This window comes from Aethalodelphis obliquidens, unplaced genomic scaffold (assembly GCF_003676395.1).
Source record: "Aethalodelphis obliquidens isolate GAN/ISIS:26980383/991018 unplaced genomic scaffold, ASM367639v1 scaffold1, whole genome shotgun sequence".
In the NCBI taxonomy this organism is placed as follows: Eukaryota; Metazoa; Chordata; class Mammalia; order Artiodactyla; family Delphinidae; genus Aethalodelphis; species Aethalodelphis obliquidens.
In genome coordinates this window covers 106,049,028-106,071,062 of record NW_020837945.1, presented here as the reverse complement: position 1 = coordinate 106,071,062, position 22,035 = coordinate 106,049,028, and the positions used below count along the sequence as shown (strand labels likewise).

The 22,035-nt window shown below is 36.9% G+C and overlaps 2 protein-coding genes across 4 annotated transcripts in view; one reads left to right on the top strand and one right to left on the bottom strand.

Annotated features, from left to right (window-relative positions):
- The window catches only part of RSRC1 (arginine and serine rich coiled-coil 1), a 457,053-nt gene that overhangs the window by 37,417 nt on the left and 397,601 nt on the right, over positions 1-22,035 (top strand). The gene's annotated exons all lie outside the window — the stretch shown is intronic.
- On the bottom strand, positions 17,240-20,198 carry AMIGO2 (adhesion molecule with Ig like domain 2). Its single transcript, XM_027113175.1, has one exon. The coding sequence runs from the start codon at positions 19,739-19,741 to the stop codon at positions 18,176-18,178; it is 1,566 nt and encodes a 521-aa protein (XP_026968976.1). The 5' UTR covers positions 19,742-20,198; the 3' UTR covers positions 17,240-18,175.

Here is a 22,035-nt window from a genome sequence, read left to right as displayed (position 1 = left end):
TTCATTGATCTATTTTTACTCCCATAACCCCACGATCTTGATTACTGTAAACTTGTAGTAAGTCTTAAAATCAGATACTACTTTTTGTATTTTTATGTGAGTTTTATAATTACTTTGACAATTTCTTCAAATGATCCTGTTGGGATTTTTATTGGGAGGTAATTGAATAAAGAGAATAGGAGAATTGACATTATAACGCTTCACAAACATGGTGTATCTCTCCATTTTGTGGAACTTTCTTTATTTCTCCTAATAATGTTTTGTAGTTCTCAGTGTAGCACTCTTGCACGTGTTTTGTTAAATTTATTTAAAAATTTTTTGACACCACTAAAAAAGACTTATTTTAAAATTTCATTTCCAATAATTTGCTGCCAATATATAAAATATAATTGACTATATATTATGTATTTTGAACATTATGCGTTCTGTACATTTCTGTATGTTTATTTCAAATCTTATAACTTTACTGTTCTTATTAGTTCTAGCAGGTATATTAAATATGCCTTAGGATTTTCCGTGAAAACAATCATTGAGAAAGTTTTACTTTCTTTTTTTTTTCGTGGTACGCAGGCCTCTCACTGTTGTGGCCTCTCCCGTTGCGGAGCACAGGCTCCGGACGTGCAGGCTCAGGGGCCATGGCTCATGGGCCCAGCCGCTCCACGGCATGTGGGATCTTCCTGGACTGGGGCACGAACCCGTGTCCCCTGCATTGGCAGGCAGACCCTCAACCACTGCGCCACCAGGGAAGCCCAAGAGACAGTTTTACTTTTAAACTCTGTGCCGTTTATTCAGTTTTCTTGGCTCATTGCATTGTCTAGAATTTCCATTTCAGTGTTGAAGAAAAGTGGCGAAATTGGACATTCTTGCCATTTTCCCTGTCGTAGGAGGAAAGGATTCAGTCTTTTACCTTCAAATTTGATGTTAGGTATAGGGTTTTTGCACTACCCTTTATAAAACTGAAGAAGAACCTTTTATATTTTTTGTTTGCTGAGAATGTTTTTAGCAACAGTGGGTGTTGATTTCTGTCAAATGCTTTTTCTCATCTATTGGGATGATTATACTTTATTTTCTAATATATTTTCATCTTTTTTTGTTTTTACTCATCTCTTGATTTGTATTCTAACTTTGCAATCACTTTTGTACAATGAAGGTTCCACAGTCAGCTTGATTTTGTTGTTTTTTACTTGTCTCACATGGAGCTAAAATAATGCTATATATCATACCATATCCAAAAGAACCACTGAGTGTAGCTTGTGTTTAAGATTCGTTACAGATTTAGTCATGAATCAGGCATTCCCAGGCAAATATTTCCTGATGTTATTGACTTTCTGGGCTCCTTGGCATGAATCTTTTTTATTTATTTTTTTATTATCTTTTTTAAAAAACTAATTTTTATTGGAGTATAGTTGATTTACAATGTTCTATTAGTTTCTGCTTTACAGCAAAGTGAATGAATTATACATATATCCACTCTTTTTTAGATTCTTTTCCCATCTAGATCATTGCAGAGTACTGAGTAGAGTTCCCTGTGCTATACAGTAGGTTCTTACTAGTTACCTATTTTATATATAGTAGTGAATGTTCTTTTCTGTTTTTTGAGTCTTATTTTTTATACAGCAGGTTCTTATTAGTTATCCATTTTATACATGTATATATGTCAATCCCAATCTCCCACTTCGTCACACTCCCCCCTACCACCAGTTTCCCCCCTTGGTGTCCATACGTTTGTTCTACATCTGTATCTCCATTCTGCCCTGCAAACTGGTTCATCTGTACCATTTTTCTGGGTTCCACATATATGCGTTAATATACAATATTTGTTTTTCTCTTTCTGATTTACTTCACGCTGTATGATGGTCCGTAGATTCATCCACATCTCTACAAATGACCCAATTTTGTTCCTTTTTATGGCTGAGTAATAGTCCATTGTATATATGTATTACATCTTTATCCATTCATCTGTCGATGGGCATTTAGGTTGCTTCCATGTCCTGGCTATTTTAAGTAGTGCTGCAATGAACATTGGGGTGCATGTGTCTTTTTGAATTATGGTTTTCCCTGGGTATATCCCCAGTAGTGGGATTGCTGGGTCATATGGTAGTTCTATTTTCAGTTTTTTAAGGAACCTCCATACTGTTCTCCATAGTGGCTGTTATCAATTTACATTCCCACCAACAGTGCAAGAGGGTTCCCTTTTCTCCACACGCTCTTCAGCATTTGTTGTTTGTAGATTTTCTGATGACGCCCATACTAACTGGTGTGAGGTGATACCTCATTGTAGTTTTGATTTGCATTTCTCTAATAATTAGGGATGTTGAGCAGCTTTTCATGTGCTTCTTGGCCATCTGTATGTCTTCTTTGGAGAAATGTCTATTTAGGTCTTCTGCCCATTTTTGGATTGGGTTGTTTGTTTTTTTAATATTGAGCTGCATGAGGTGTTTATATATTTTGGAGATTAATCCATTGTCCACTGATTCGTTTGCAAATATTTTCTCCCATTCTGTGGGTTGTTTTTTTGTCTTGTGTATGGTTTCCTTTGCTGTGCAAAAGCTTTTCAGTTTCATTAGGTCACATTTGTTTTTATTTCCATTACTCTAGGAGGTGGATCAAAAAAGATCTTGCTGTGATTTATGTCAAAGAATGTTCTTCCTATGTTTTCCTCTAAGAGTTTTATAGTGTCCGGTCTTACATTTAGGTCTCTAATCCATTTTGAATTTATTTTTGTGTATGGTGTTAGGAAGTGTTCTAATCTCATTCTTTTAAATGTAGCTGTCCAGTTTTCCCAGCACCACTTATTGAAGAGACTGTCTTTTCTCCATTGTATATCCTTGCCTCATTTGTCATAGATTAATTGACCATAGGTGCGTGGGTTTATCACTGGGCTTTCTATCTTGTTCCATTGATCTATGTTTCTGTTTTTTTGTGCCAGTACCATATTATATTGATTACTGTAGCTTTTTAGTATAGTCTGAAGTCCAGGAGTCTGATTCCTCCAGCTCCGGTGTTTTTCCTCAAGACTGCTTTGGCTATTCGGGGTCTTTTGTGTCTCCATACAAATTTTAAGATTTTTTTGTTCTAGTTATGTAAAAAATGCCATTGGTAATTTGATAGGGATTGCATTGTATCTGTAGATTGCTTTGGGTTAGTATAGTTATTTTCACAGTATTGATTCTTCCAATCCAAGCACATGGTATATCTCTCCATCTGTTGGTATCATCTCTAATTTCTTTCATCAGTGTCTTATAGTTTTCTGCATACAGGTCTTTTGTCTCCCTAGGTAGGTTTGTTTCTAGGTATTTTATTCTTTTTGTTGCAATGGTAAATTGGAGTGTTTCCTTAATTTCTCTTTCAGATATTTCATCATTAGTGTATAGGAATGCAAGAGATTTCTGTGCATTAACTTTGTATCCTGTAACGTTATCAAATTCATTGATTAGCTCTAGTAGTTTTCTGGTGGCATCTTTAGGATTCTCTGTATAGTCTCATGTCATCTACAAACAGTGACAGTTTTACTTCTTCTTTTCGAATTTGTATTCCTTTCATTTCTTTTTCTTCTCTGATTGCTGAGGCTAGGACTTCCAAAACTATGTTGAATAATAGTGGTGAGAGTGGACATCCTTGTCTTGTTGCTGATCTTAGAGGAAAAGCTTTCAGTTTCTCACCATTGAGAATGATGTTTGCTGTGGGTTTGTCGTATATGGCCTTTATTATGTTGAGGTAGGTTCCCTCTGTGCCCCCTTTCTTGAGAGGTTTTATCATAAATGGGTGTTGAATTTTGTCAAGATTTTTCTGCATCTATTGAGATTATCACATGGTTTTTATTCTTCAGTTCGTTAATATGGTATATCACATTGATTGATTTGCGTATATTGAATAATCCTTGCATCCCTGGGTTAAACCCCACTTGATCATGGTGTATGATCCTTTTAATGTGTTGTTGGATTCTTTTTGCTAGTATTTTGTTGAGGATTTTTGTATGTATATTCATCAGTGATATTGGTCTGTAATTTTCTTCTTTTGTAGTATCTTTGGTTTTGGTATCAGGGTGATGGTGGTCTTAGAGAATGAGTTTGGGAGTGTTCCATCCTCTGCAATATTTTGGAAGAGTTTGAGATGGATGGGTGTTAGCTCTTCTCTAAATGTTTGATAGAATTCACCTGTGAAGCCATCTGGTCCTGGACCTTTGTTTGTAGAAGATTTTTAATCACAGTTTCAATATCATTACTTGTGATTGGTCTGTTCATATTTTCTATTTCTTCCTGGTTCAGTCTTGGAAGGTTATACCTTTCTAAGAATTTGTCCATTTCTTCCAGGTTGTCCATTTTATTGGCATAGAGTTGCTTGTAGTAGTCTCTTAGGATGCTGTGTATTTCTGCAGTGTCTGTTTTAAGTTCATCTTTTTCATTTCTAATTTTATTGATTTGAGTCCTCTCCCTCTTTTTCCTGATGAGTCTGGCTAAAGGTTTATCAATTTTGTTTATCTTCTCAAAGAACCAGGTTTTAGTTTTATTGATATTTGCTATGGTTTTCTTTGTTTCTGTTTCATTTATTTCTGCTCTGATCTTTATGATTTCTTTCCTTCTGCTAACTTTGGGTTTTGTTTGTTCTTCTTTCTCTAGTTCCTTTAGGTATAATTTTAGATTGTTTTTTTGAGATTTTTCTTGAGGTACGCTTGTACTGCTATAAACTTCCCTCTTTGAACTGTTTTGCTGCATCCCGTATGTTTTGGATCGTCGTGTTTTCCTTGTCATTTGTCTCTAAGTATTTTTTGATTTCCTGTTTGATTTCTTCAGTGATCTTTTGGTTATTTAGTAACGTAGTGTTTAGCCTCCATGTGTTTGTGTTTTTTATGTTTTTTCCCTGTAATTGATTTCTAATCTCATAGCGTTGTGGTCAGAAAAGATGCTTGATATGATTTCAATTTTCTTGAATTTACTGAGGCTTGATTTGTGACCCAAGACAGATCTATCTTGGAGAATGTTCCGTGTGCACTTGAGAGGAAAGTTTATCTGCCGTTTTTGGATGCAGTGTCCTATATGTATCAATTAAATCTGTATGGTCTGTTGTGTTATTTAAAGCTTGTGTTTGCTTATTAATTTTCTGTTTGGATGATCTGTCCATTGCTGTAAGCAAGGTGTTAAAGTCCCCCACTATTATTGTGTTACTGTCGATTTCTCCTTTCATGGTTGTTAGCATGTGCCTTACGTATTGAGGTGCTCGTATGTTTGGTGCATAAACATTTATAATTGTTATATCTTCTTCTTGGAGTGATCCCTTGATCATTATGTAGTGTCCTTCCTTGTCTCTTGTAACATCCTTTATTTTAAAGTCTATTTTGTCTGATATGACTATTGCTACTCCAGCTTTCTTTTGATTTCCATTTGCACGGAATATCTTTTTCCGTCCCTTCACTTTCAGTCTGTATGTGTCCCTAGGTCTGAAGTGGGTTTTTTGTAGACAGCATATATATGGGTCTTATTTTTGTATCCATTCTGGGAGCCTGTGTCTTTTGGTTGGAGCATTTAATCCATTCACATTTAAGGTATTTATATATATGTATGTTCCTATTACCATTTTCTTAATTGTTATGAGTTTGTTTTTGTAGGCCTTTTCTACTTTTCTGTTTCTCATTGAGAGAAATCCCTTTAGCATTTGTTGTAGAGCTGGTTTGGTGGTTCTGAATTCTCTTAAATTTTGCTTGTCTGTAAAGCTTTTGATTTCTGCATTGAAGCTGAATGAGATCTTTGCTGGGTAAAGTAATCTTGGTTGTAGGTTCTTCCCTTTCAACACTTTAAATATATCATGCCCCTCCCTTCTGGCTTGTAGAGTTTCTGCTGAGAAATCAACTGTTAATGTTATGGGAGTTCCCTTCATGTTATTTGTCGTTTTTCCCTTGTTGCTTTCAAAAATTTTTCTTTGTTTTTAATTTTTGTCAGATTGATTACTGTGTGTCTCGGCATATTTCTCTTTGGGTTTATCCTACATGGGACTTTCTTCCCATCCTGGGCTTGGGTGGCTATTTCCTTTCCCATGTTTGGAAGTTTTCATCTATAATCTCTTCCAATATTTTCTGGTCCTGCTCTCTCTCTTCTCCTTCTGGGACCCCTATTATGTGAATGTTGTTGCATTTAATGTTGTCCCAGAAGTCTCTTAGGCTGTCTTCATTTATTTTCATTCTTTTTTTATTCTCTTCCATGGCAGTGAATTCCACCATTCTGCCTTCCAGGTCACTTATCAGTTCTTCTGCCTCAGTTATTCTGCTATTTATTCCTTCTAGTGTAGTTTTCATTTCTATTATTGTATTGTTCATTTCTGTTTGTTTGTTCTGTAATTCTCTGGGTCTTTGTTAAATATTTCTTGCATCTTCTCAATCTTTGCCTCCATTCTTTTTCTGAGGTTCTGGATCATCTTCACTATCATTATTCTGAATTCTTTTTCTGGAAGGTTTCTTATCTCCACTTCATTTAGTAGTTTTTCTGGGGTTTTATCTTGTTCCTTCATCTGGTACGTAGCCCTCTGCGTTTTCATCTTGGCTGTCTTTCTGTGAATGTGGTTTGTGGTTTTTGTTCCACAGACTGCAGGCTTGTAGTTCTTCTTGCTTCTGCTGTGTGCCCTCTGGTGGATGAGGTGATCTAAGAGGCTTGAGCAAGCTTCCTGATGGGAGGGAGTGGTGGTGGGTAGAGCTGGCTTTTGCTGTGGTAGGCAGAGCTCAATAAAACTTTAATCCGCTTGTCTGTTGATGGGTGAGGCTGGGTTCCCTCCCTGTTGGTTCTTTGGCTTGAGGCGACCCAACACTGGAGCCTACCTTGCTCTTCGGTGGGCCTAATGGCCGACTCTAGGAGGGCTCACGCTGAGGAGTACTTCCCAGAACCTCTGCTGCCAGTGTCCTTGTCCGCACGGTGAGCCACAGCCACCCCCACTTCTGCAGGAGACCCTCCAACACTAGCAGGTAGGTCTGGTTCAGTCTGTTTTGGGGTCCCTGCTCCTTCCTCTTGGTCCTGATGCACACACTACTTTGTGTGTGCCCTCCAAGAGTGGAGTCTCTGTTTCCCCCAGTCCTGTCAGAGTCCTGCAATCAAATCCTGCTAGCCTTCAAAGTCTGATTCTCTAGCAATTCCTCCTCCAGTTGCCGCAACCCCCGGTTTGGAAGCCTGAAGTGCGGCCCAGATCCTTCACTCCAGCGGGTGGACTTCTGTGGTATAAGTGTTCTCCAGTTTGTCAGTCACTCACCCAGCACTTATGGGATTCGATTTCATTTTGATTGCGCCCCTCCTACTGTCTCACTGTGGCTTCTCGTTTGTCTTTGGATGTGGGGTATTTTTTTTGGTGAGTTCCAGTGTCTTCCTGTTGATGATTGTTCAGCAGTTAGTTGTGATTCCCATGCTCTCACAAGAGGAAGTGAGTGCACGTCCGTCTACTCCGCCACCGTGAACCAGTCTCCTTTTCTTCTTAATAGAGATTTTGAATTTTATTCAAGAAGTCAAATTGAAGAGTTTTTGTGTGGTGTAAGGTAATCATTGACTCAGGTGATTTCTTAAATTGGGTAGCTTCTTAGTACATATATATGAATGTAATATGTATTCTCAGTAGGAACTTATAACAATAATAATACTTTCAAAATTCATTTTTTGTTGTTGGGTTTTTCTGTAGTAATTTTAAATCTATTTATAAAATTGCTAATATTTATCCCATTTATATAGCAGTTACTGTATATATGCTATTTTGCTATATTTTACAAACGCAAGGAATGGTATTTGAAATCAGCCATCTCATTAATGAATAGTTTTGTTTTATTTCCTGTTTTTCTCCTTCACACAATATCTAGGTATATAGATATTGACACATTCTTCTATCTCTAAAGCTGGGAGAGTTAGCGTAAATTTGAAGAAATAAATGAATTCTGAAATATATTTTTTCTTGTTTCATAAAGTGTAATGTTTTAATTGCCCTATCCCCATGTTGCTTTTCCCTTCAATGCTGTATAGGTTTCTACACACAAAAAGCATTTAGACTATGTGAGGTGGTAAGACAAACACACCCCATGTGTTGCACATACATGCACACTTACATATGCACTCATACACTCAGAGGAGACAAACACTCTATGAGACAGTTTAAATCTACTAATTGTATCCTATAGACTCCAGGTATGTAGGGTGTTAGGGAAGAGGGTGATTATTGTGTATTAGACAAAATTAGGAAATTTTTCGTAAAGAATGTGATATCACATGTAGAAAAAGTAAAAAATATTTATTACTGGGAAAGAGAGTGTAACATAATTTCTGAAAATGCATTTATCTAATAAAATAGTGCATTGAAAGTACTTCTTAAACTGTAAAGTCCAGAAAAAATGTTAGGGTTTTTAAAAGTTATTTTAATTTTTATTTCTGTATACTGTGTGTACTATAATATACTTGTGAATTTTCATCTCTTTTATCATATTTTATTAGTTTTAGAGGTTTAAAAATATCTTTAATTCTCATCTGCTCCATGCCTTGATTATCTGTTTAAGGAACAAAGGATAGCATTCTTGATGTGCTAACTTTTTCTGGTGTCCTTTTCTGAGTATTAAGGTGAAAGATTGTACTTCATTATAACAGTGGAATAATTCATATTATTTCTTCTACTTGAATAATGTTGAATTTTTTTAAATTAAAAATTAGATTAGCCTCTTATATGACTGCTTCATATAAAAGTGATCTAACAAATGATCCTTATTCATGTAATGAAATCTAAGGAGTAAATATCTGGGAATTGCACTTAATTCTTTACAGGGTGATCTGTCCTTTTCTTGTTTTTGTAATGTTTTCCTCCTTCTCATACACTACATGCATTGTGTTGCTCTTTTCAATTTTACAGATATTTTTCTAATCACTGAATGAAAACAGAGCTCCTATAGAATTCATTTATTTGTAATCTTTTGATTTTCCATGAACCCAAAGAAATCATTGGTGTTTCCATTAGAAAACTATTGAATAAGCCCAGTATGCTGAGGTTATCCTAGATCCAGACTTAAATGTGGATTTTGTACTTGGAAATCCTGTAGTTTTAAAAATGAGTAAGAGTTTGACTTCTGGAATATATCGGTATCTAGAAGCTAGACAATGAGTTCAGATGAGAATCTGTTTAAGGGAAATATATGAGTTTTACATTTATTCTTCTTCATTTCTACTTTGATTTTTTTTGGTGAGCATGTTAGATATCTCTTTCATATACAAATATACTGTGAAAAACTAATTCATTGTTTAAAGTTTAAACTGACCATGAAACAGTTATTGGGGAGCACTTTAATAAAACCATTTTAACATCTTATTATGAAAATTATAGAAGTGACCCAAATAGTTGATTTTGTATTTTTATTTTATTCTTTTATTAACCCAGTGATCTTTGTTTTGTCTTGTATGTAAAAATAAGAACAAAATGCGTACTTATAGAGCAATTGTTTTATTGAGGACATGTTTTAAAAGTCAAGAAATGAAGCTGCTTGGTAATGCTATAAATTTAAAACTGTCCTACAGCAAGACGATACAATGCAAATATGACTTAATAAGATCACAAACTGAATTTCAGTGAAACAACCAAGATTTACATTAAATTAGGAATTTTAAAACTGATTTAGTTTGTTTTACTGAGCATTTGCTTAATAACATTTTGCCTTCTTGCAATCTTTTTAAAGACAATAATTCGTCTGTGAAATGCAGGCACATCCTCAGTAGAAAAATTGAAAGCAACAGCTCACTTTCTGAAACCACACATATAGCGATATAAAGAAATATTTCAGCTCTACAAAATTTAATAAATCATCCCATTTCCTAATTTGATCATATTAGATGCTGATGTGGAAGAAGCATTTCAAATACCATCTCCTCATTAATATACATCAGTCTGGGGAATAGAATGGAATACTTATGCAGAGATGTCACAGTTACTGTTTCTTAGTTTACTAAGTGGAACAGGTTGATGTGATACTGGGTGCTATTTGTCAATGTCTTGTTAAAATGGTTTGGGTCGAGTTATGGAGTCCAGAAAAACGGCGGCTGATAAATCAAAAGTGGATTGAGTGGACAGGAGGCAGTGATTGATACTGTGACAGGATATGAAGAAAGGAACCTTGATACTAGCATGCATGATATTGAATATGAGAAGGAAAATGGCCCTGGAGTATGGATATTATTCACGGAAATGAGAATAACAACATCAGCCTGAAAATATTGTCGGGTGAAGATTAGGATAGTCCTTGTTAGAGCATAATACTTTGTTAGAATGGTAGGGGTGAAATTATGTAAAAATTTATGTGAGAAGAATATTTTGACCTATGTCTGAAGACTCTTAAAGGTTATTTATTGGTTAAGTTAGTTTTAGCCTTGTTTCTCCAGTCTAATTTTTAAACCATTTGGTTATAAACATCCTAACTCCCAGTAAAATTAAAACACTTCTTTCTTTTAGATTACTTTAAAGAACATGTCCCTTCATATCTTGATTTTATAGAATTATGTATTTAGGGACTGAATTTGTATGTGTATTATAATAGAAAATAGTATTAGAAAATAGTATTTTCTATTCATTGGTTTTGACTTATAAAATTATATTGTTAACTTTAAGCAAAAAATCTGCATTGCAAGGTTTTCAGCATATTTTAGATTAGTCATTTTGAATGGCAAATGGAGGATTCCTGACAGATAAGCCATTTCACAAAGATCAAGGCTGTATACACTGAATTGTCAGTGAAATACTAGCTGATGTTGGGAAGTTCTTGGTGGGAATCCTTGTTTTTTAAAATTTTTTTGTTTTTTATTGTTTTTATTACATTTTGACCATGCCATGTGGCCTGTGAGATCTTAGTTCCCCGACTAGAGATCAAACCTGTGCCCCCTGTGGTGGAAACGCGAAGTCTTAACCACCGGACCAGGGGAGTCCGTCACCCTCTTTTCTGTTTTCAAAGCATAAACTGTTCCTCATCATTTATAAGAAGCTAACCGCCAGGGAAGTCCCTAGGTGAGAATCTTTAGATTCGTATGACTTTTGTCCTCGACAGTAATATAAGTAGGAAGAACTTCTTTTTGCTTCCTTGCTGGAAGAGTTCTATAATACTAGCAGAATAAGATGTTCTTTGGAAAGGTATTCTGTTAACTTTTATAATTACATAGTGTATGAGAGACAAAGAGATGTGCAGTTACCAAATAATTGTAATTATAATATTTTATTCTTATATATAATGCCTTTTTCTTCCTTTTAAGAACTGACACTTTGTGTCACAATTTTTAAGTATGTAATAGAACACATTTGAAATAAGGCATTGCTAAGCGTTTATTCAGATGACTCAAACCGGTAGTGATTAATTCATTGATAATTTTTTTCTAGCCCTTTTAAAAAATACTGTTAAATGTGTATGTATTCTGGATTCCTCAAAACTAATTTAGTTAGATGAAAGTTGTTATTTTTGGTTTTATCACCTCAGTATTTGATAAACAAACATCATTGTGTCAGCTAAATAATCTTTGGAATTTAGTATAATTTCTTAACTGTGCTGTTTACTGCTACATGTTTTATGAGGCTCAGCATGTGATTCTGAATATTTGAAGAAGAAAAAATCATTTCTAAATTATAGAATACTTTTAATTTTTTTTATAGAATACATTTTTTTTTTTTTTTTTTTTTTGCGGTACGCGGACCTCTCACTGTTGTGGTCTCTCCCGTTGCGGAGCACAGGCTCCGGACGCGCAGGCTCAGCGGCCATGGCCCACGGGCCCAGCCGCTCCGCGGCATGTGGGATCTTCCCAGACCGGGGCACGAACCCGCGTCCCCTGCATCGGCAGGCGGACTCCCAACCACTGCGCCACCAGGGAAGCCCTAGAATACTTTTTAAAAATAGTTTTCTGGAGTTTCCCCTCCAATTCATTCTTCATATAGCAGCCAAACTGCGAATCTGATAATACCTCCCTTATTTCAGTGGTTTTGAATACAGTCCAAAATGTTGATGAAGCCTGAAGTCCCTCTGTGATGATTCTCCCTGTCTTTTCAATCACATCTTTCTAATCCCAGTTATAGTTTCTCTGCAGTTCCTTTTTTTTTTTTTTTTTTTTTTTAACTCTCTCAGGGCCCTTAAACATGTGGTTGCTTCTTTTTGCAATGTTCTTTGCTCTCTCTGATCATCTCCTCTTCATCTTTGAGGTTTTGACTTAAAGGCATTTCCTTGGATGGACTTCTCTGTCTACCCAGACATGGGTATATTCTCCTATCATAGATGGTACTCTCAGCTCATAACCCAGAATATTTAAAATGCATGCTAAAAGCTGATCCTAGTTACTGTTATAGAAACATGGGTATGTACTTAGTCTTATTAATTCCCAACTTATGGTTTGAGCTTTAAGCTCAATAATAATGACTGCTCACTTGATTCTCATTTCTATCATGGAGAAACTAATTTGAAATTATAGGAGGTGACATTAAAGACAAATTAGAAATATCATGGAAAAAGTTCTGGATCAGTCTTTCTGAATCTCAGTGTCCTCATCTATAAAATGAGTATTGAATTCATTCTAGCTCTAATTCTGTTTCTAAATTGCATGAGAATACAGCTATGATGTATAGTCATTTAAACAAAAACTAATTTTTAATTCATTTTTCACTTTTGAATTTTTTTTATCTTTATTGGAGTATAATTGCTTTACAGTGGTGTGTTAGTTTCTGCTTTATAACAAAGTGAATCAGCTATACATATACATATATCCCCATATCTCCTTCCTCTTGCATCTCCCTCCCACCCTCTTTATCCCACCCCTCTAGGTGGTCACAAAGCACCGAGCTGATCTCCCTGTGCTATGTGGCTGCTTCCCACTAGCTATCTATTTTATATTTGGTAGTGTATATATGTCCATGCTATTCTCTCACTTTGTCCCAGCTTACCCTTCCCACTCCCCGTGTCCTCAAGTCCATTGTCTAGTAGGTCTGCATCTTTATTCCTGTCTTACCCCTAGGTTCTTCATGACCATTTTTTTTTTTTAGATTCCATATATATGTGTTATCATACAGTATTTGTTTTTCTCTTTCCGACTTACTTCACTCTGTATGACAGACTCTAGGTCCATCCACCTCACTACAAATAACTCATTTTTGTTTCTTTTTTATGGCTGAGTAATATTCCATTGTATATATGCACCACATCTTCTTTATCCATTCATCTGTTGATGGGCACTGAATTGCAGTGTCCTCATCTATAGAATGAGTATTGAATTCATTCTAGCTCTAATTCTGTTTCTAAATTGCATGAGAATACGTCTGTGATGTATAGTCATTTAAACAAAAATAATTTTCAAATGATTTTTCACTTTTGACTTTTTTTAAAATAAATTATTTATTTTTGGCTGTGTTGGGTTTTTGTTGCTGCACGCGGGCTTTCTCTGGTTGCGGCGAGTGGGGGCTATTCTTCGTTGCAGTGTGCGGGCTTCTCATTGTGGTGGCTTCTCTTGTTGCGGAGCATGGTCTCTAGGCACATGAGCTTCAGTAGTTGTGGCACGCGAGCTTAGTTGCTCTGCGGCACGTGGGATCTTCCCGGTCCAGGGCTCGAACCCATGTCCCCTGAATTGGCAGGTGGATTCTTAACCATTGTGCCACCAGGGAAGTCCCCCACTTTTGACTTTTTTAAAAAAACTAGTGGATGTGCCTGTTATTTTACCATATTACCATGCTCCAAAAGAATAATTAAGCCCACTTCAAAGAACTAAACATTTACTCATATTGACATTATTGCCTACTTGGTCAGCTTCTACTTGCTTCTTTACAGAACTCTCATTTGCTCTAGTATCCTACAGAACTTTTATTCTTTGTGCATTTGTATTGAGAACGTTCTTATGTAAGTTTTTGTTTATCTGATTTATAACTTTCAGAGGAGGCCATGAGGTGCTGGAGAGGTATGGATGCAGAAGTTTTAGGGTTAGAAGGTTGTTTTAGACTATTTCTTTTAGATTAGGAAACTGAGACTAGAGAAGTTAATTCCAGGGTAACCAGGTAGTGGCAGCAGAAGTGGTTCCCTTAGTGTGTGGTGATTTTATGACTTCTCATTTCACAAGATGTTTTTTCCCCCTTCAGTTTTTAAAAATTAATTAATTGATTAATTAATTATTTGGCTGCACTGGGTCTGCAGGTGGATTCCTTAGTTGTGACATGCAAACTCTTAGTTGCGGCATGCATGTGGGATCTAGTTCCCTGGCCAGGGATCGAACTTGGACCCCCTGCATTGGGAGCACAGAGTCTTAACCACTGCGCCACCAGGGAAGTCCCCCTGTTCAGTTTTTAGATAGGTGTAGATCATGCAGGATCAATAGAGGAAATGAGAAAATTCCCGAGGAGCAAAGCTGAGCAACATTGTTCTTGGACAGACAGTCTGAGAATGAGCTGACTGTTTGGGGATAATAAATTGAGTGTAAAATGGTGTATTAAGTACAATGGTTTATCAATTTGTTTGAAAAAATCTGTTCTATTCCTGTAAGGATACAGTTAAATAAATATGTGTTTCCTATTGTTTATTTACCTTAGGTAGTGCATATTTATAAATATTTATATTTATTTATAAATTTATCCAAAATAAAGATGAAGCTCAGACTATGGGTCAAACCATGGATGTGGTAAGCTTTTATTCAGGTCAGTACTTTTATTAGTATGCCCTTGACTGAAACCTGCAGCAGTTTTACATTGACATTCAAAACAGATGGACTTTTAATTATTAATCCTATGGAATTAATGAGCTCATTTTAAGAACAGGGTCCTCTCCCTGTGCCCCACCACCCACTTCTTTGTCAAGTTGCTTTTTAATTAGGATTTTCTCGGTTTATAACGTATAATCCAAACTAGGCAAAAGGTGAACTGTTAAGTATGTCATGAAATCTCCAAATTTTTGAATAAAAGACTCAGTGGTTTACATCGTATAAAAGATTTTATGTGGCTTTGTAGTATTGGGCTGATTAAATAAATGAATGCTATCCTTTTTGATATTCTGCTTTAAGATGATGCCCTTCCAGTTTTCAGATTATTTTAAATTAGTTTTAATACTTTCACGTCAAAGTTTTTTGTTTAGGCCCAAAAGAAATACAGTAAATATTTAGTTGGCTTAATACCTAAATTTTTAGTTGGCATAAGAACTATATTTGCTAATGACAAAAGAGGTAACATTTTCATAGACATTTCTTCTCAGTTTATTAACTGAAGTGCAATTCTAGTTATTTTGTTCTTGACTCACATGGAACACTTGGCAGCCCATCTAAAATTGGGGCACAGATTTCTACCTAGGATGGCAGCTGCATCGTGAGGAACTCTTTCTGGGGAGTTCTGAATTGACTGAATGGACCCATTATCTGTTAGCTAAGTTGTGGCTACTTTTCTGGTTTTGGGCCAGGTTTCACTGTTGTACAGAGTGGGGTCATTACTCTAAATCAGCTGAGTGGAGGATCTGTCCATTTTGATTTTCTGTTGCTCCTCTTCAATGGTAGAGATCACCAGAAATTGGCTGGACTTCTTTATGTAGTGTTTACCAGTGTATCAGGTTAAAGACATTTAATACATGCTTTTGGTTGAGATGATTTCATTATCGCAGTTGCTGAATTTCTTGCTATTTCTTGTGCCTCATTTACAGGGGAGCAAAAGAGGAAAATCAGGAGAATGCTATGTAGGGAATGCTCTGTTTCCTGGGCAGAGCCCAGGCCAGAATTTACTGTGGTGGCTTGTCATAGACACTACTGTTGGCTATAACTAACTGCCAACATGTTTTACTGGGTGGTCCTTGAAGGTTGGCAGACATTTAAAGTAGTCCCTGCTCTAGACAAGCTTATTGTCATAAGATTTGCTTTTTGATTTTTTTTTATAGCTTTGTATACTTATTGTTTTATATCATTATGGTAAAAGCAAAGGTAGAAAATAATGTTTACCATATTCCATGACCTGTGTAGGTGGATAAGGATAATTTATTGAGAATGAAATTAGTTATTTCTCTCTACTCATTCCTATAAAACTGCAGAAATGTGGCGTCTTGCCAAAAAAAATTGATAATGATTACTTAAATACCAAAGTAATTTAAAAGTAGGTAAATTGTTGTATGTTTTTACAATGCTGTTGATTATAAGTAAAGGAGTCCTGAATTATGCCCTTTATTTTGTTTCCTTTGTATTTCACTCATTGTTTGATGAGGAAGGATGTAGAGTATGTATTTATAAATCTCTTTCTTAAAAGGTCATAACATTTATTTTATTTCATAGAGACAGTGCTTAATATTTGAGTTGATATTTGTGTGTGGTTTCAGATAGTGGTCTAGTTTCATTCCTTTTCATGTGGCTGTCCAATTTCCCAACACCATTTCTTGAAGAGACTGTCCTTTCCTCATTGTGTATTCTTGGATCCTTTGTCGTAAATTAATAGACCATATATGTGTGGGTTTATTTTGGGGCTCTCTGCTGTGTTCCATTGATCTGTATATCTGTTTTTATGCCAATACCAAACTGTTTTGATGACTGTAGTGTTGTAATGGAGTTTGAAATCAGAAAGTGTGGTGTGTCCAACTTTGTTTTCTTTCTCAAAATTGCTTTGGCTGTTTTGGGTCTTTTGTGGTTCCATACCAATTTTAGGATTATTTGTTCTATTTCTGTGAGGAATGCCATTGGAATTTTGATAGGGATTGCATTGAATCTGTAGATTACTTTGGGAAGTATGGACATTTTAACAAAATTCTTCCAACCCATTAGTACTGAGTATCTTTTGATTTATTTGTGTCTTCAGTTTTTTTCATCAGTGTCTTTTAGCTTTAATGTACAGGTCTTTCACTTCCTTGGTTAAATTTATTCCTATTTTATTCTAATTGATGCAATGGCAAATGAGATTGTTTTCTTAACTTCTCTTTCTGATAGTTCATTATTAATATATATAAATGGAACACATTTTTTTGTATATTAATTTTGTATCCTACAGCTTTACTGAATTTATTTTATTAGTTCTAACAGTTTTTTGATGGAGTCTCCAGGGTTTTTTAATGTATAAAATAGTGACAGATTTTCCAATAAGATTTACTTATTTTCCAATTTGGATGCCTTTTTTTTTTTCTTGCCTAATTGCTCTGGCTAGGACTTCCAATACTATGTTGAATAAAAGTGGCAAGAGTGGGCATCCTTGTCTTGTTCCTGGTCTTAGAAGAAAAGCTTTCAGTTTTTCACCATTGATGAAATGGTGTTATTTTTTTTTTTTTTTCAGATCACATAAAACATCTTAGATGTATATTTTTAAATAGGCAAATAAAACAGAACATCAAGTCGCAGAACACATATATTTACAATAATTCAAATGTCCAAAGCACAATACAGTGGTATCTCTTTAACAGTTCATATAATTTAAGACATACATTCACACAAGCATATGAACAAATACTAGAGTCCTAGACCAAAGGCTGAAGAAGTTACTCGGACGTTCTGGCACTGACACCTACATATTTATGGCAACAGATAATGATGGCTTTAAACTTTCAGTAAGATCTTTTGCACAAAGATAGGAAATGTACAGAACAGGAAGAAGACAGTCAAACAAATGTACCTTTACTGTACTATTTATCTAACACCACATGGGATGCGGCACTGCTCAGTAAATTTGATCAGGATAGTCTATTTACTCTGGTCTGCAATGATGGCATGAACCGAATTATTCCCAAATCTAACTTTACTTTGCGCTTTATAAATAATTGCTGCTTGGTTCTTCCTTCTACATCTTTTAAAAATGAACACAACACTTTTCTTTAACATAACTCAACTTTGGTGCCAATAAGTTAGCAAAACCCCTTTTTTAAGAATACTAATACTTGGAACTTATTTTTTCTTTTAAGAATCCTGAGTGAAAGGACAGTGTCAGTGATATCACCTCCAGGCCAGCTTTGAAATTATCAGTGGTGCTAAAAACTAAGATACTATCTAGAACTTAAACTCTGAAAAACAACCCCATCTTTCTCTGGCACGAACCCAAGTGCTTTAGCACGAACCTAAGTGCTTCAGCACATTTCCTATTAACCAGGGAAAGAGACCCTTTGGTTGTATTTCAGAAAAACAAAACAACCCCATTTCTGTCCTTCTGTTTATTTCTGCAGACCACACACAAAGCGGAATATGAAGAGATTCAATCACTGCATCATAAAAATACAGGCACAAAATTAAGTGGACGCCACAAAGGGTGTGTCTGAAAACACTGAATTGACTGAATCTGAGTCAGATTTCACCCTTGTGGACTTTAAGATGCCCTCAGCTATGACCGTTTCACTGGGAAAGAGCCTGACTTTCCCATTCTGCCCTGTTGCAGTATCCTTCAGGGGTTCCAAAAACACCACTCTTTTCCCAGCCCCTGCCTTCCGTTCATCGGCGGGGGCATCGCTTTCAGGGCCAGAAGTGAGAATAGATGCATGGGCATTGCTTTGGTTTAGCATATTTTTTCGTCTCTTGGGTTTACATTTGCAGGGACACGGTGTCAGATAGAGGTACAGAAGTACCAAAACAATGCTGGCCACACAGGCTGCAAGAGTGGTAAAAGCCGTGTTAAATGCCTCGTGAGCATGGGATCTGTTTACGGTGAAATTGCTCACGTTTATTGTGATATCCACAATTTCATTTAACAGACGTTGCCGATTCATTGCAACACAGGAATACACTCCAGCATCCTCAAAACGAGGACTTTCTATAACCAGACTTCCATTGGGAAATATGTGAAAGTTTTCTATCTCTTTATCGGGCTCCAGCACTCTGTTATCTGGACCGACCCACATGAAATCGGTATTCACGTTACCAGTCTTGCTATCACAGTGGACAATCAGCCTTTCCCCCACTTGGGCCTCATGAATAAAGCCAAGGGCACGGAAGGAACCATTGATGATACTGTCAGAGCAGTTCATAAAGCTATCCTGGAGCAGAAGCACCTGATGGAAGTGCCTAGCGTCAGACCACAAGCGACAGGTATAATCATTCTTAAAATCCATCACTGAGCTGAAGTGCCTACGATACCAAAAGGTCAGCAACGAGTAAAGGGAACAGTCACAGACAAATGGGTTTCCATGAAGGTAGATGCCTCTCAGCTGCCTTCCTGGCACTAAATTTATATGATGCATCGGCAGGGAGGGGATCCGGTTATAAGAAACATCTAGAAACATCAGTTCTGCCAGCTTGAACCTTCCAACGTACAAATCCATGGGAAACTGCGTGAGAAAGTTTCCACGTAAGTAGAGTTTCTGCAGTTGGGAGAGCCCTCCAAACGCTGAAGGGTCGAGATAGGAAATGTGATTGTTGTAAAGCAGGAGCACTTCCAGAACCTTCAACTCCTGGAACACTGCACTTTTCACAGTCTTCAGCTTGTTGGACGATAAGTCGAGACACTTAAGATTTGGCGTGCTGGAAAAACTGTCCGTAGAAATGCTCGTGATGTTGTTATGCCGAATAATGAGGGTGTTCAGCTTTACAAACGACACCGGAATCCACTCAGAATCCAGGAGCCCGATTCTGTTATAACTCAGATCCAGTCTCTTGATCAGTCTGAAAAGGTTCCCAGGCACCTTGGACAGGTTTTTGTTGGTGCAGCTGACGATGTCAGTGGCACAGATGCAAGCGGTGGGGCACACCCCGGAGGCCCCACGGCTCGCAGTCACCGTGATCACCAACAAACACAGCAGTTCCCTGCAGCCCGGTCTGACAACTCCAGGCAGGGTGGGCAGTGCGTGTAAACGTAAAGACATTATGGTCGCCTCTAGGGCTCTTCCAGGCGCCTTTTCCACCAGCTCAGCCTCCCACCAGTGAACGGAGCTGGGAAGCCTCACGGGCTCTGGGGATAGGCCGCCGACGGTGGTGTCTTCTGCAGGTCTGTGCGTCTGTCTGTCTGTCACTCCGGCATCTTACGAGTTCCTTTCCCTTTAGCTCCCGGCGGGCGGCAGCCTCTCGCTGGCTCGCAACTTTGGGGAGTTTCAGGCAGCCGCAGTGGCGGCAGCAACCCCGGGCGCAGGAAACGTCTCGGCCGGCTGCGGTTGCTTCTCCCCGGCTCTCTTCATTGCTCTGCTGAAGGTACCGCCTGGGCGCTCTGGCCGTCGCGTGCCCGCGCGCGGGGCGCCTTGCTCCCGGAGCCTGGTCCAAGGGGCGGAGGCGCGGGGAGCGGGTCGGACCCAGCCCCGCCTCTCCGCGCACCGGAGGCTGCAGGGCCCCGAAATGGTGTTATTAACTATGAGTCTGTCATATGGCCTTTATTATGTTGAGGTACATTCCCTTTATACCCACTTCGTTGAGAGTTTTTCTCATGAATGGATGTTGAATTTTGTCAAGTGCTTTTTCTGGATTTATTGAGATGATCATGATTTTTAGCTTTCATTTTGTCACTGTGGTGTAACTGATTACCACATTGACTGATTTGCAGGTGTTGAACCATCCTTGAATCCCTGGAACAAATTCCAGTTGATCATGGTTAATGATCCTTTTAATGTATTGTTCAATTTGATTTGCTTGTATTTTCTTTTTGAGGATTTTTTTCATCTATGTTCCTTAGGGATATTGGTGTAATTTTCTTTACTTGTGGTATCCTTGTCTGGTTTTGGTGGCAGGGTAATGATGGCGTTATAAAATAAGTTTGGAAAAGTTCCCTCCTCTTCTGTTTTTGGAAGAGTTTGAGAAAGATTGATATCTTCTTTGAACGTTTGGTAGAATTCACCAGTGAAGCTGTCTAGTCCTGGATTTTTGTCTTTTGGGGCAGGGTGGGAGGGTTTGATTACGAATTCAATCTTTTTAATAGTAATTGGTCCACTCACATTTTCTCTTTCATCATGATTCAGTCTTGGTAGGTTGTATGTTTCTAGGAATTTATCCTTTTTTTCTAGGTTAGAATAAACTTTATGTTCACAGAGATTAGATATGAAATTGATATGTAAAGATACTTTTGCCAAATCCAATTAGTCTTTATTTTTTTAAAGTTAAATATGTGAAGGATATTTTACCCTGTAATCTTTCTTCCATAAGTTTTTGTTGATGTGTATAGTAAGTTGTATATATATATATATATATATATATATATATATATATACACATATATATATATGTAAGTTTTTGTTGATGTATATAGTAAGTTTTTTCCTCAGAGGATTATTTTGACAAGACATAAGGAACCTTTTGGCATTATCTACTCTATAAATTATTTTCTTTTATTTTCTTCTCCAATCTAGATTTTTAAGAGTTTTCGTTGGTTCTGTTATTCTCTTATTTTTGTGAAATAATCTATGTTCACACTCTATCACTACCTGTTGCCTTTGGAATTTATGCATTTTGAGCCAGTTACCTTTCAGCATTATTTTCAAGCTAAGAATTCCAACGTTTTATGGTTTACCTTTACATGGAAGGCCCCCCAACCCTTACCTTCCTAATAATTTTATTTTCACTTTTATGCATTGCCTGGCTCTTGTCAAAAGATGGTTTTGTATGAAATAGACTGAGGTAGTATTTTCTTTTCTGTTTCCAATATGCTTTCTGTTAATGGCTACTATTACAGTTGGCCTTTCTGACTATAACAGCACATTGGAAATGTTACTCTTCATGAAACAGTATATAATGACTACCAGATTTCTTTCCAGATCTCTCTTATTTTATGAGTATAGTAATGCTTTCTCATTTATGAGTTTTCCTTATTTGAAATTCAGATATAATGTAGCTTTACTTCTGTACTGTATATGTTTTTCAGAACCTCTGCTGGACATCTGGGTCACTTGTTTCCACCTTTGTTCTTCTGCCAGTTGCTTCTTAGGTGATTGGTCACATACATATTAAGTGTCATGAAAATATATTATATGTTATCATCGAGCTATGTGTATTACCATGTGGTATTTGTATCCCTTATGATATTGGGCAAGAAGAGATTAAAAAGAATGTTGTTTGTACTGTCAGAGCTGTTACTGCCAAGGTTGATGTCTAGTAGTGCTATGCATAAAGTGCCATGACAGTGTAAAATGAAAGGCATATTGTCAGCTCAGATTCCAAAGAGGAAGGGACTCTTCTT